Genomic DNA, 15,944 nt, shown 5'->3' with positions numbered 1-15,944 from the left:
CAGGGGCGGGGGAGCCTGGTGGGCTGCCATCTATGGGGTTGCACAGAGTCGGACACAACTGAAGTGACTTAGCAGCAGCAGCGTTGAAACAGAGCAACCCAAAGAGAAAATAGCAAGCCCTTTTGTCACCACCATGAATTCGATTTTATCTGATTCCCACACACTCTCCAGGAATGATGGGCAAGTGAGATCTCCACTGTTAAATGGAAGTGGTAGCATCAGAATAAAGTACTGCCCTTCACAGAAGTGTGCTGCTCAACTGGAAGCCATCCCACGGCAAGGGGCCTACACTGCTTCTTCTAAGAAACACTGTTCTTAAAGAGAAGAACCTTGGTCTCCAAGTATTAGTTATATCTAGTCATGCAGGGCAATGGCTGGGACCTGTGGGGAATACTCAAGTAGGAAAGAGATCAATCTGTTCTATTTTAGCAAGTAGATGTTAATGAAAGTTGATTTACATATGTTCTTTTATCATTACTGCAGGTAAATTTTGCAAATGATAATTAACATTTCAAGCAAGAAAGAATGGAAAATGGAAATTAGTAAATGACTTCTAATAGAACATTTTGGAGCAGGAAATGTATTCTTCCAGTGTTCACTCCAATATTGCTGCCTGGCTCATTCAACGGATAAAGGAGCCTGGTGGACTACAGTCCATGGGGTCACAAAGGGTCAGACATGACTGAGCGACTAGCGCGCGCACACACACACAATAAAACATTTAAAATAAAGAAGCAAGAGGATGACTAATGGGCAAAATTTTCCCCAAGCATCCTGAGAATAAAATTATTTTCAAAATATTAACTTGATAACAAACCAAATTATTCTTATCCTTCCATGTATGAATTAATATGCTCACACTCTACTTCCATTTAGGAATATCAGGTGAAATCAAGTGAAACCTATTAAGATATCAAATAGATCACTTCTTCAAGTACTGTAAATTCAGTAAATACAAATTGTTTTTCTGACATAGGAAGACATGCCAATATATAAGTAGAATTAGAATGCAAGATATAGTGACTTTTTAGTTATCTGAAGGTTTGTAAAATCATTGCTTCAATCATATTTCATATCCCAAATTTCTACAGGTAGTTACCACCATAAAAAAGTTAAACTTATATTCTTGTTATATCTAAAAAAAGAAGAAATTTTGATTGAGTAAGGATATTCATTGTGGGCCATCTTTGATCAATGGATTCTCTCTAAATTTATAAGACTTCCTCCACAGCTGTAAGTTTAGACACCGGCATTGTTTTAATGATTTGAAATACTTGCATAATGCTTGCTTTGGATCACATGCATTCAATGTACAGCAGTGAACCAAAATTAGTTTATTACTTTTATTGACAAATAAAAATAAATGGGAATTGTTTTATTATGACTATTATGAAAATATTACTGCTAAACCATCATTTTTTACATTTATGAAAGCAATAGATTTTAAGCTATATTGCTGCCTCTTACACTGTACGCACACAAGTGCACACATTACTCCTCCAGCCACACACACACACATTCCTATATAGCTTTATTAAAGGTATGTGAGGAACTTCCTACCATCACGCCACACACCACCATTAATGTATTCAAGTCATGAGAGGATGAACGAATAGGAATAACTCTAGAGAACATTAAAGCAACAGTCAGTCTTGCATTCAAAGCGTGATATGTGGTATGACCATGTCGAGCATCAGCTGGGATATTGTTAGAAATACAATTCAGCTCTCCATCCCCTAACCCAGACCTAGTTTAACAGATCTGTCCTTTAACAAAAGGTGTTAACACCTTTAACTCAGGTGTTTTTGCATGTACACTAAAGTTTGAAAAACCCTGGTGTAGGCTAGTGGTTTTTAAAGTATGGGTTTCTGGACCAACTGCATCAATGTTTCCTGGGACCCTGTTTAAAATGCATGTTTTCAGGATCCCTTTCAGACACATGCATCAGAAACGGTGGGGTTGGAGCCCAGCAGTCTGTTTTACAAGGCTTCTGTGTTCTAACTGGTGGGAGCTGTTTCCGTGATTATTACCCCATCCCCAGTGATGACTGCCATGTGAGAGGGTGGCAACACTGACAACGGCTGGGTAGGAGCAAATAAAAACTACAGGATTGTATCTGTGTGGTTTTATAAGTTTGTGTGTGCCACTCTCCCAGTTGGTTACTCAGCAGCAGCCACAAAGTTCCTTCTTGCTTAAAGGACTCCAAACTCACTATTTCCTCTTCCATCACGGCTTTTAATCTTCTCTTGAAAGTAATGTAGTGAAAGTGTGAGTCACTCAGTTATATCTGACTGCAATTCCACGGACTGTAACTTGCCAGGCTTCTCTGTCCATGGGATTCTCCAGGCAAGATTACTGGAATGGGTAGCTATTCCCTTCTCCAAGGGATCTTCCTGACCCAGGAATCAAACCCAGGTCTCCTGCACTGCAGGCAGATTCTTTACCATTTGAACCACCAGGGAAGCCCCATCTTAGCCTTATCCTTTAAGAAATGTCAGCTCTTTAGAGAAGCCTCTGACCCATCCTATCTAAATTTATCCTCTCTTTTTTTCTGTCTGAACCTTGTTTTTTTCATAGAGTACATCACAATTCACCATTATTGTGTCAGTTTCCCCTACTAGATGACAAGCTTCATGAAGCAGGACCCACTTCTGTCTTGATTACTGTATTTTCCTTAGTTTTTAACAGTATCTTGCAACCCACTCCAGTACTCTTGCCTGGAAAATTCCATGGACAGAGGAACCTTATAGGCTACAGTCCATGGGGTCGCAAAGAGTTGGACACGACTGAGTGACTCCACTTCCTTCTGTATATAGTAGGCTTAATGACTATTGCAAAATGACAAATTAGGAGATATAATGGAAAAGATGGCACACTCAGATAGGTAGATGGAGCCCTTATTATTAACCGTGGTTTCACTAAGACTCATTCTTTCTATGATCATGTGAAAGTGAAGCTGCTCAGTCGTGCCTGACTCTTTATGACCCCCTGGACTGTGGCCTACCAGGCTCCTCCGTCCATGGGATTTTCCAGGCAAGAGTACTGGAGTGGGTTGCCATTTCCTTCTCCAGAGAATCTTCCCAACCCAGGGATCGAGCCTGGGTCTCCCACATTGCAGGCAGATGCTTTACCATCTGAGCCACCAGGGAAGCCCCGTCTATGATCACAGTGAATGAAAAGAAATGAGCTTTGCCACACTAAGTCAAGAAAATAAGTAAGCATAGCTGATTTATAATGTCCAGTAATTTTCAACATTAGAAGTTTGCTAAATACAACATTTTTCTCAGGAACTTAGAATTATGTCACCATAAAAATATGTTATATACGTAGAATAACTTCACCTCAAAAGGAATGACACCAAAACATTAAAATATCAGTGTTTAATTCCCTTTTTGAATGTGTGTTGAATTCAATACAAATTGATACAGAATTTTTCTAGGCCAAAGAAACCAATGTTACATTTCAAAGGCAACTGATTGCAAAAAATATATAATCTGTGCTATACTTCATTTTTTAAAAGAAATTCAGGATCTTATTCTATGCTTAATGTGTAGCAATAACGAAGTCTTCTTGACGGCCAAAGATATCACAAGAAAGGAATGGCACGATAAAGAAATTTTGGTTGTTTTGTTTTTCCTCTTCGTATTATCTTCATATACCAGTAAAAAATATACTCTTTAATAAATAAATATATATAATAAATATTTGCCAACTGAAAATGTATAAATAGGTCCATCCTTTAAAAAAAAACAGTCCATCTTGCTGTGGCCTGTTTCCTAGTCCATGTTTCACCCTAACTTTTTACATATAATGTCATCACCTGCAAAATCCTAGAAGGTTCTTAGAATTTATATAGCAATAATCTTGGCCAACTATGTCAATCCATCTCTTCAACATGAAGTATCTATGTGTAATGTAACCTTCAAAGTAAACATACTCCAGAGAGGTGAGGCACCAGCAGCAAACTAGGCTGAATTCCCAGGATCACAGTTGAACAGATTTTCAGCTTCAATCTATGAGTGAGGACTGAGCCGTGTACCCGAGGAAACTAAATCCACTTGTAAAAAGAGATCTTGACCTACTTCAAGTGAAAATATTTTTTGTTTCTTGTTCTCAATATTCTTTCCAAAGTCAGTATCCCAGTGGAAAACAGACTCCATAACATTCTGAATGTTGTCCTGGGTTCCTATTTTATGATGAGAACAGAAACAAGAAAGAATAGTTGTAGTTTGGTTCTTCAGTAAAGACACCAACCCCCTTCAACTGTACATAAGTAGGTCCTTGTACAGTTCAGGAACTCTTTCTGGATCCACTGGTCTAGGCAGGAAATGTGTAAATTTCTGATGTCTTTTGGACCTGGCACCATCTCTTGGAGTTCCATCTTTGTTAAGTGCCACAAAATACCTGCGGCCAGTGTCTCCGTGTTTATATATGTTCGATGAATAGGTATTATACCAGTTCTCTTCAAATTGCTCCCTAAAGATGCATTCAGAAGTCAGTTTCTCCTACAAGAGAGAAGATGGCTACCATTAAAAATGATATTTTTAAGAAAGTTTCCTTAGAAAAATCTCAACTTTTATATTTTTATTTCTTTGTCTATAACTATATCCTTGTCAAAGAAGGAAAAAGGATAAACTGTTTCTGCTTTGTTCTGTTTTAGTTCTCATGTTACCTGGAACTCTTTCTCCCAGGTGACTCCATCCAGCAGTTTATTTAATTCAAAGAACTTTAAGTTGAATGTCAATTTTCAATTTTATTTCCAAATATTGGGTTGGCCAAAAAGTTCATTTTGTTTTTTCCATAAGCTGTTACAGAAAACACAAATGAACTTTTTGACCAACCCAATACTTAATAAATATTCTAAATTTGGCCATGCTTCATTTTATCTCAATTCCCATACCTTAACCACCAAACAGACTTGTAGTTTATCTTGTTCCATCATTAGATGCCAAAGTTCTACACAGCAAATCTCTACTATCATCTTGAAACATTTCAAGATGTTGCTAACATTCAAATTGCTAAATTCAACATTGCTAACATTCAAATTCCTAATTCAAGATCACCACTCCAAATCATATATCCTCCCTTTAGGAGTTAATTATTTAATTATACAATACCCATGATTAACTTGTGTCTGGATATTGCTATTCGGTAAATGCACCAAATGTAGTAAAAGCCTGGTAATTTCTTGTCATTTCAAGATGGACTGCATATTGTCCCAAGACACTGACTGCAGTTGCTTTTTTTTTAAATCTGACACATACATGAAGAGGGAAGACTGAAGTGAAAGTGTTAGTCGCTCAGTTGTGTCTGACTCTTTGCAACCCCATGGACTGTAACCCAGCAGGCTCCTGTGTCCATGGAATTCTCCAGGCAAGAACACTGGAGTGGCTATCCATTCTCTTCTCCAGGAGATCTTCCTGGCCCAAGGATGGAGCCCAGGTCTCCTGCATTGCAGGCAGATTCTTTGCCGTCTGAGCCACCACGTGCATGTTTTTCTCTTTCAGTTGTGATTCTACTCTTATGAGATTACAAAATGCATTCTCTTTCTTCTGAACTGACAGAAAGCCCAGGAAGGGCAAGTTTTACCTTTAAAAGGATAGATATTAAGTGGAATACCATTTACTGAAATATGATAACCCATTTTCCTCAGTGTATATAAAGATTCTAACTGTACATTGTGGTCTCAGTTGAGATTTTAAGAAAAAAGAAAGTACCCAATAGTGTCATCTGATAAACCATAAAAGCTAAATTCTCTTTGGAAATAGCTACAGAAATTGAGATGTTAAGAAGGAATTTCGTGTGAGATGATGGGAGGGAGTGGCACACATTTACACTGTAACAATTTTCTTAAACTTATATCAATTATAAGCAACTGTGAACAAATAAATAATGTTACCAGTGAAAGATAAAGATCTACATCATACTGCAGATTGAACTTTATATTATCCTGTTATTCTAATTCTTGTGTTGTTGATGTTTTGTTGTTTAAAAAAGAAAAGAAAAAAATCTTACACTGATGAAATATTAACCTGAAAAGTTTAAAATTTTTAAAGTATTTCCATATTTAAAATATTTATGGTAGACTTACAAATGTGTGCACTTATCCCCAGTGATGAGCTTAAAAACTTCCCAATGCAACTCCAAGAGCACAGCTACTATAATTATGAAGACATCAGATATGGCCCAACTAGTGTGTTGCCATTGTCTATTGTTGTTTACAGTATCCTAAGATTTCATTAAATCATTTCCTATATTGCAAAGGTCAGCAAGTCAGTGATGTATACTTACCTACCTACGAAGGTAGTAATGGGTAGAGAAAATTTATATTAAATGAATGTAAAGAATCTAACAAGGCAAGAAGAAACTGCTCTCATTTTCCTATCTCTGGTCCCAGGATAATGGGCAGAAAGAACTAGTGAACTAAAAGCAATAAAGGTTTAGGGTTTAAGAAGTAGAAGTGAGTTATTAATGCTATGCTACTGCTGTGCTGCTAAATCACTTCAGTCGTGTCCGACTCTGTGCGACCCCAGAGACGGCAGCCCACCAGGCTTTCCCGTCCCTGGGATTCTCCAGGCAAAAACACTGGAGTGGGTTGCCATTTCCTTCTCCAATGCACGAAAGTGAAAAGTGAAAGTGAAGTCACTCAGTCGTGTCTGACTCTAGCGACCCCATGGACTGCAGCCTACCAGGCTCCTCCGTCCATGGGATTTTCCAGGCAAAAGTACTGGAGTGGGATGCCATTGCCTTCTCCGATTAACGCTATACTACAGTCTAAACAAATGGAAATTTATCAAGATAAAGATTTTTCATTTCTACTTAAGTACGTATATTTATATATTTCTTCTGATATGCATTACTGGTAGCTATTTTACTTAAAAAAATGGATAGTCATTATTTAATGAATTACAGTAATTTAAAAAAAAATACGTACTGATCCATATAGTTCTCCTTTGTCATTCATTCCAAGGTAAAGACCACTGTCCACACCTCTAATACTGACAAGTCCCACTGCCACACTGATGAATTCCAGGATACCTGAATTTATAAACAAAACAATGATTTGCATTTATTAAAGAACATACAACTAATGAAAATCTTCCAAAGAGTAGTAGATCAAATTGCTAAATATAATACTATGTGTGGAAGTCCTTCATAAACTGAAAAGTGCTGTACAATTGTCATTATGATGAAACTCCCATTTTATAGATAAAAAAACTAAAAAAAGAAAAAACCGTTCATTGTGATATAGCGTTAAAGGTATAAAACCTTAAACAAAACTAACCAGGGTTTGAATCCAGTTTAGTAACTTACTGAGTACATAAGTCATTTGTCTTTTTTGAACTTCAATGTCTTCATACATAAAAGAGTGAAATGCTTCCTTACAGGAGAGTGGTAAGGACTAACATTTTTAGGCAACCAATAAATGGAAGCTATTATTACCATAATTAGTATATAATAGAGATGTTCTTGGTTCTCCTTGATTCCACTAATTATAACCATGTCCTGTTAATTGTTTTGCTTTGCTTTTGCTTAGTATGAACTAAGTAACTTTTTTTCTAGCAGCAGCCAATATACTTTATATGGATGCATTAGTATTTAGTAGTTTATAAAGGGCTTCTACTTTTACTTTCCCATCTGGTCCTCAAAAACAACCTCCTAAAATAAGTATGGAAGATATTATTATTCCATTTTACATACAAAGAAACTGAGGTTTGCCTAAAGATAATGATATTTGTAATTAATCGAACAGATACTTGGAGTCATATCTTACGCCCTAATTCAGTGTTTATACTTTGGAACACTGCTTCAAGAAAGTAGTTTCAAAAATTACAGATTATATAATATGCTGTTCCCATCCCATGATTCTTAAAGATAAATTTTATGGTTCAAAAAGTTAAATGATTTTATAATTCATGAAATGTGATAGCTAAATACCAAGAATTTAACATGCAAATAGATTTCACTTTCAGAAACTTTCCAGAATTGAGCAACTAAACAACAACAAACAGGTAAATTAGTACAAAAAAACTCTCCACTCAACACTATTAATACACTATAGTTAAAAACAACAACAACAAATACAACCCTTAATGCTTCCCTCTGCATCATTCTTTTCCTTGGCACACACTAACCTGTGGACTAGTGTCTTTGTCTTGTTCTTCTCTTTAGACTCTTTGCTGAAAAAGTATATAGCAGACTTTCTATGCTTGGAACTGCCTTCCTCAATAGCTTTCTACCTTCACCCCTTCGCCTTGTCTTAAGATCCATGACAGTATAAATGTGTACCATTTAGCCTAACTCTTGCTCTTAAGTCATTTCTTGATTTATTGTACTACAAGTTTCTGTTTGGACACATGATATTACTAAGGCCAAGGGAAAATACAAAATCTGGCTATTTGCTTATATGAAGGGCTCTGTTCTGCCCAGATCCTAATTCATTCATTGGCAGAAACATAGATGCTTAAGCTCTAAACATAGATTCTTAAGAGCTCAAAGGAGCTCTTTCAAACTATTAGGAGATCATGTAGAACATTAGACCTAACAAGGATCTAACAGCAACAATATACTGCCAAATTTCCTGTAAGCGGCTTGCCCAAGGCCGAGAGGAGAAAAGATATATAGTAGGAAGACACAGACCCCAGAGGATAGCCATTATGATAACTGATAGAGAGGTAGGAAGTAGAGGAAAATTAAACTTACTACCAAGCTCATTAGTGATCCCTATTAGAAACAAAAATAAAGACCCTAAACATGACTGGTAGAAGAAGACACATTGATGGAATTTCATCCAGGATATACTTACAATGTATAATTACTTGAAGTTGTAATGAATATTACATTCAAATTGAAAGTGCACTGTGGCTCACTTGTAACTTAACTCTCTTCAGGTATCTGATTTACATTAAGACACTCTTGTCTTTCAAAGAACAGGAACTGATTAACTGATTAGACTGCATAGTAGAACTAGTTTTCAAGTATAATAAAAGTTTCGTTTCCATATATATTAATTATAAAACAGATCTTATAATGTATTCATTTTTCTCACAACTAAATCATAAACCACATGCACTTTAAGTCTAATCTTAAAGTAATGCTGCTATCTTGTCCAAAAACATGTTAATTGTAGAAAGACAAGCAATTACATATATTCTTAGAATAATTATATTCAATACCTTCAACTTCATTAAACGATATGAAAAGTCTCATATACATATAACAAGGTCGAAATAATTTTGTGGTGTCTCATGGGAGCTGATGGGGAAAAGGTTATGTGCTTTTCATGTTCCTCTTAAAGATTTTAGCCACACTTTTAAATTCTGATCCTTTTTCTCCACAAGGAAATAGTATACCACACAGTAATTTGTAATCATTTGATTCTTAAATGAGATTTGACAAGTCTTTCTTATTTATAATATGAGGTGGCAACTAAGCTAATTCCTGAACAAAGAGTAGACATGAAAAACTTTCCTTTAGAGGTAATCACAGATTTTAGATAGATTTTCTAATGCCCAGTGTCCCATAAAAAGACTTGGAGGTACTTTGTCTTTCTGGTATCATTTTCAAAGCCAGCCTTTTAAAAAATCATAATAAACAGGTGAGTCAACCCACAATGCAACCACATCAGACAAATCTATGGAGAATAGGAGAGAAGAAAGGAAAAGCCTTTAAAGGAATATGTTTGATCTCAGGCTAAACTTTTTTTTAAGTAATGATTCCATGTTTACGTATTAGGTAAAATCTTTCTACTACACTACTGTGCAGAAAAACTCTATTATAAATACAGAGCTAACTCAGATAGGGAATTTTTTAAGCCTCACTGGGACTTTTTGTTTTTATTCTATTGATGTGGTTTTAAAATTTTAAAACACAGTATTGTGAATTTTTTAGTTAATCATGGTCAAATTAGTATAAATAATCAAAAATGTTATCTACTTTAACATCTCAAATAGTACACCTTAAGCATTTTCAGAATTCTTACTTTGATGACAAAGAAATAAATTTTAGAATAAATAATTTCATAGTTAATCATTGAAGAACTAAGAAAAGAAGGCAAAGACAAAGAGAATCATATAATATTGCTGTTGATGTTGTTGTTTAGTTGCTAAGTCATGCCTGACTCTTCTGTGACCCCATAGCCTGCAGCCTGCCAGTCTCCTCTGTCCATGGGATTTCCCAGGCAAAAATACTGGAGTGGGTTGCCATTTCCTTTTCCAGAAGATCTTCCTGACCCAGGGATTGAACTCACTTCTGCATTAGCAGGTGGACTCTTTACCACTGAGCTTCCTGGGAAGTTCATTTAATATTACACATGCATGCTGAATATATACTTCCTTCTCATCTACACTTCCTTGTAGTAAATTACGGTGCTTTAGCTATCAAATGCCACTAGGATGCACTGTAATGCACTCTAGAGGTTGTTACTCATTTAAGCAACCATACTAATCTGGGTTATCCTTCCTTTGTGTAACAGTAAATATTTTGTTCCTGTAAGTACCCCTGCACCACAGAGTGACTTAACCCAGTACAAAAATCAGTCCAAGTCATATTTTTGCAATTACTAAATAAGCATACAAAATTTTAGCAAAAACAAAATTTCCACTAAGATGGTCATTCTGATAGGCAACATCTGTATCTTAAAGAATGGAATAAAATACCAGTTTGATGAATGTTATCAAGTCGACAAATATTTACTAATCTCTTCCCATAGAGTCAGTCTTATAAAAAGACACAAAGTAGAAGAACTACTTGACTTTGGGGAGATCATAGTTAAATTACAAGTATCTTAAAAGTAGAATTTCCAAAGTTATACCATGTATCACATGGACCTCCCTGGTGGCTCAGCAGTAAAGAATCCACCTGCCAAGCAGGAGACATGGGTTCCATCCCTGGGTCAAGAACATGCCCTGGAGAAGGAAATGGCAACCCCATTCCAGTATTCTTGCCTGGAAAATCTAATGAACAGAGGAGTCTCGAAGGCTACAGTCCATGGGGTCACAAGAGTTGAACTTAGTAACCTCACCACCACCACTACTGTGTATCAGAGGGGGTGGGGGGTGGGGGAGCCTGACTATTACCTAAGCTTAACTTCTACGTGTTCTACTTATAGACATTAACACATTTGCCCTCATTTCTAAATCTTTCTGGTAGCTGGAGGGTTTTTCTGTAACAAGTGAAGTGCAGTAATTACTCAAGATGAGGGAACTGAGCCACCTGGTGTCAGCAAAGTTCTTTAGATGTGGAATTTCAGCCTCTTCAATTTAGAAACCACTTTCTGAAAGTGACCCCAAGGTTGGCCACTGGGTCATGACACTCTGGACTCATAGTCAATGGGAATTCGGAAAAGATCAGTGGAAGTTGCAAACATGTGGGGTTTAAAAAGTTAATTTTCTAAGCCTTTAAGTGCTACCAAATGATCACCACATGCTCATTTCCACATCTAGGGTTACAAATGCCCCCTCAAACTGAGATTTACACTTTTCCAAAGTTTTAATGAGGACTTCAAGTCAAAAAGAGAAAGCCAAATAAGAACAAGGGATGAGAACAAGAGAGGGCCCTTCAGAGATAAGACTCTCAGAGAATTCCACTGCTAAGGAAGGGAGAAGGAAAGCTGACCCTGTGTTAGGCAGGTCCTTTCACATTGCTGCTGACAGGTAAACGGAGTCTTTAAAAAGAGGTATAATGATTCTATCTAGTGAAGTTCCAAGTTGGGTGATCAAAATCCTTCAAGAGTGTTAGCCAGTTAACTCGAATATGATGAACACTTCCACAGTAGAGGAAAGATCCTGGGCTTTTAGAGCAGGAGAGCATCTTAAAAAGAATTACCTGATTTAACCCCATCATTGTACAGACAAGGAAAGAAAACTCAGGCTCACTGGTTAAAGCACGTGCTAGTCACACAGCTAAGTAAGGAGGAATTACAGTAGAAACTTTATGGTTTCCCAATCTAGTCTCTTAGCAATCTGCCTTAACAATATTCGGGTTTTGTGTTTTTTCCTTAACTCCTTCTGCTCCCAGTCACTGTTGGAGGTATTCAGAAACATGTTTCTTTGTGTTCTCACCCATGTCTTCTTTCTCTTCCCTACTTCCTCTTACCTATGGTCAATACCAAGATCTTTGCTTCAGGATTTCATAATTTCTAAAGAGGATCTTGATTAAGGGACTGGGCATGCTCTGTAGCCCGATAAGCTTTTCGTTTGTTTCTCACCAAACTTTAACAGCGCAGAGAACTGCAGGCAGGTGAGCCTGACAGGAGCGAAGGTGCCCACGGAGAGTTAATCTGTTACCTGCTCAACATGTGTGGTGCTCTAGGTAGACAAGTAAAAGCTCGCTTCCTATTTTTGAGCAGTAACCATAAAAGCATCATCAACTGCCTGGCTGTAAGGCAGGTCGAAAGAAGCGGAAGGCTTTCTGTTGTTAACTTTTGTTAAGTGGACAGGTACTGGGGGGAACGTGGGGGGCGCAGGAGAAAATAATAGGGATTTAAAAAAAGAAATAAACTGCGAGGTAAGAAGTGCGGGAAAGATGTGGCTCCGAGTCCAGGGCTCTGCGTCCCAGGCAGCCAGGTGCGGGAAGAGCACCCCCCTCTCCCCTCCCGCCCCCTCCAGCGTCTGGAGCAGCAGGCCTGCCGGCGATCGCAGAGGCCGGCGGACAGGCAAAATCCTGGGGTCCCGTAAGTCCCAGCCTGCACTTGGCACCCAAAGGGTCTCTCGAGCTCCCGACCCCGCGCAAGCCGGAGTCGCTCAGCAGGCGAGCAGGGAGGAGCACTGGATGCGGGCGCCCGTACGTACCGAAGAGGCTGTGGTCCTGCCGGGTGCCCTGCACGCTGCCGTCGGGCAGGATCTGCAGGTGGAAGCCGGTGCGGCAGTAGAGCTGCCGGCGGCGCAGGAAGCCGTGCAGGTGCGCCAGCTCCGCCGCCCCCGGGCCGCCGCGGGCGCCTCGCTCCGCCGCGCTTCGGCGCTCGCCCAGCAGAGGCGGCCGCTCCCCGGCAGGAGGCAGCAGGAAGTGCGAGCCCACCTGCTGTCCCAGGCCCTCCAGGCCGCCCAGGAAGCCCCCGACTTCGGCTAAGGGAGCCATGGAGCGGCCAGAGGGCGAGGCGGACGATCCGGAAAACAAAAGACACCCCCACCCCACAAGCAAAGCAGTAGCGGGGATGGGGAGGTGGATGAGAAAAAATGATGGCCAAACAAGCGCCAAAAAAAAAAAAGTTAAGGCCCAGTTACTCCCGTGAGGTCGCAGGATGGACTTTGCACTGAAAGCAGGGACGCTTTCACTGTCTTGGAGCGATCTTCTCTGCCGGGGTAGGTGGGAGCCGGCTGCTGGCCTTGCAGAAACATCTATAGGCTGCCGCTGCCAATACTAAGGCTGGGGCTCGGGGCTGGGGCTCCAACTCCGCAAACTGATCAGATCAGAGTCCTGTGTACATACACACAGTATATATGCGGGTCCTCTTGACATATGCTAATCAAGTCCTTTCAAGCGCGCTGGGGAGGTTTCCGTTTGAAATCTTAAACCGGCCTCCTCTCAACACGTTTTTGCTCTTCGGAAGTGACCAGAAGGAGCCCTTGACGGCTCTCTATCAGTGGCAGTCGCAAAAAAAAAAAAAAAAAAAAATCATTCCCACCATTGGCCAGAGCTGGCCAGCAACTTCGGGGAGGCGCAGTCAAGGCCCCTCTTTGCGGTCGTCTCTGGAACAACCGTGATGCCGTGCGGCTGCGGCCGTGCAATCGCCTTTGATGTGAGCTCCTTTGCAGTGATAGATCGCTGCTGAAAGGAGCCCAACTTGGCAGGTAGATTGAAGAAGGGAAAGGAGGGGTGCGGGGGAGGGGGGAACTGGGAGGGGGGAAGCAGGGAGGAGGGGATGGGTAGAAGGAGGAAAAGGAAAGGAGAGAATTGGACCCTTTGGGAGCTGCTGGGAGCCTGCAGTGGACAGGTGCAAAAAAAAAAAAAAAAGGTAAGAGAAGGAGAAGGAAAAAGGGCGTTACCCGAGGCTTAGACCTGCCCAGACACACATGAAAGGAAAATCAAAGCTTTGACAGTTTAACTCACTAATTTTAAAACACTAATAAAATGTACAAGCATTACTCGTTTCTTTTATCATTTAGATGGGGGATTTTCTTTACATAATCAAGGTTAGGTTAGGAACACACACACACCGCCCCCTACCCAGGTTCTCTTTAATGTTTATCTTTACTCAGATAACACATGATATAACCTTCTATCAGCATGGAAATTTAAAATTGTGCGCTAAGTTTGTAAACTTTTAAGCAACTTTATATAATAACATAATCTAATTGTGAATCTAGGGATTAAGAATAAATCCAAGTAGGCTGAAAAGAGATGGTCCATATTCTTATGGATACCACAAACAGAAAATGAATGTCTGTAATAGGGTCATAAATGACAGGTGACCTGTGGGATCTTTATCCAGTCTAAGAGCACCTCCCTATTCTTAGTTGCATTTGCTTTCAGACTATATTTTTTTGATTGTTCACATTTGAATTATAAAAACAAATAAATGGAAAATGGTGTTGCTTCTTGATGTGTTTTTGAGACCCAGAAAATTGCATGTGGAACTGCCCAGTGCATATTTGTCAGATCCAAAGTCATTGAGGTGAAGGAGCTGGATACACATGCATTTAAAACTTCAAACTTTGGTTTTGTACCACTAGTTAAATTTAAGATCTTTATGTTACAGTTTTTCAGTGGCCAAAGTGTTGAGAATCATTTGGCAGGTTTTTATACTTCCTCTAAGCATAAAAGTTTTAGGAACTCCCTGAAAATGAGTTTTTCAGCCCCATTTCACGGTCTGCTTAACAAAGGCCTCAACTTGGGAGTGCAGATGGATGGGATTTTTTATTTTATTTGCTGTGAAGGGATTTTTGCTAATTAATTGGCAGGTGCTTTAGAGTAGGTAAAGTTACACCTTTTCATCACTACGGCCCTAAGTACTGACCCTTGTGCAACCAAGTTATAAAAGAGTCCTTAAAGCAAGTGATTTACTGTTGATAGATATGAAATAAAACAAAAACACTGGCTTAAAACAATAAACAAATACATCACTTTAGAAATGTACACAGCTAAGTCTGTTTTAAAGGTTGTACCAGGTAAGTGTCATATTATTTCACCTTTCAAATAACAGCAATCTGTCTTGTGGTAGGACCCCCAAATCCACCATAATCAAGATTTCAAAGCACATCTGTGTAAACATTATCACATCAGTGGAAAACATCAACCAATGAGCTTTTACTTTGAACCAAATCTTCTTAATTGCAGAGTTAAATCAAAGAAAGTTAGATCAAAGTTATATGAATCTCATAGCAGGATAACTAAAGTAGCCAGTACATACATTGATCACTTTTAAAGAAGATACTTAAAGGTTTAAAACTAAGATCAAGTACCTTTAATGAGGTTTGTTTCAAGGTCTAACTTCTGTACAATATATAATGCTGTTAATTATTCCACAGTGGATATATAACATCATCATTTGCTCCTAGAGGTACCAGTTCAGTCTGTGAAATATTTCCCCACATGAACACTTTGAGTCTTGCTGTGGAATTTATATCTCTCCAACTGTTAAGTCTCTTGTATTTCATATATATATATAAATATATATGTATATAAAATTGTAAAATATAGAGAAATTTTACCCATAGTTGCAAAAGCCCCAAAACTTTAATAATAAAATTACTACCTCTGTACAACTTTAAAATTTTCAAGTCTATGACCTTATTTGGTCACCACAATAATGCTATGAAAAAGGCAGGTTTCACTTTTTAAAGAAAAAAAAAAAAAAATGTCCTGGATTCTAGTTCAGGGTTTAGTTCAGAATCTTACATCCCACAGAAATTTCCTTAAACTCTCTAAATGCCTCTCTTTCCTCTTTTGCAAAATAAGTATAATATATTGTACTTATAGAACTCTTATTGTACAATAAGAACTCC

At 38.7% G+C, this 15,944-nt stretch overlaps 1 protein-coding gene across 2 annotated transcripts; it reads right to left on the bottom strand.

The window, feature by feature from the left end:
- Positions 1–3,389: 3,389 nt before the first annotated feature.
- Positions 3,390–13,745, bottom strand: FGF20 (fibroblast growth factor 20). 2 transcript variants are annotated; one of them, XM_086380758.1, is made up of 4 exons: positions 12,792–13,745; positions 6,935–7,038; positions 4,405–4,505; positions 3,390–4,186 (listed from the first exon to the last, which is right to left on the bottom strand). In XM_086380758.1, exons 1-4 carry the CDS (start codon positions 13,075–13,077, stop codon positions 4,132–4,134), a joined length of 546 nt encoding a protein of 181 aa, XP_086236884.1. In that variant the 5' UTR covers positions 13,078–13,745; the 3' UTR covers positions 3,390–4,131. The 2 variants fall into 2 exon arrangements, with proteins under 2 accessions (XP_086236884.1, XP_086236883.1); XM_086380757.1 differs by having other exon boundaries at positions 3,390–4,505; positions 12,792–13,736.
- Positions 13,746–15,944: the final 2,199 nt, after the last annotated feature.

Source organism: Bos grunniens, chromosome 27, assembly GCF_055505025.1.
Source record: "Bos grunniens cultivar Pamir isolate PY7600 chromosome 27, Bosgru_T2T1.0, whole genome shotgun sequence".
Classification (NCBI taxonomy): Eukaryota; Metazoa; Chordata; class Mammalia; order Artiodactyla; family Bovidae; genus Bos; species Bos grunniens.
The sequence above is the reverse complement of the archived record's forward strand: the minus strand, read 5'-3'. Positions and strand labels throughout refer to the sequence as shown.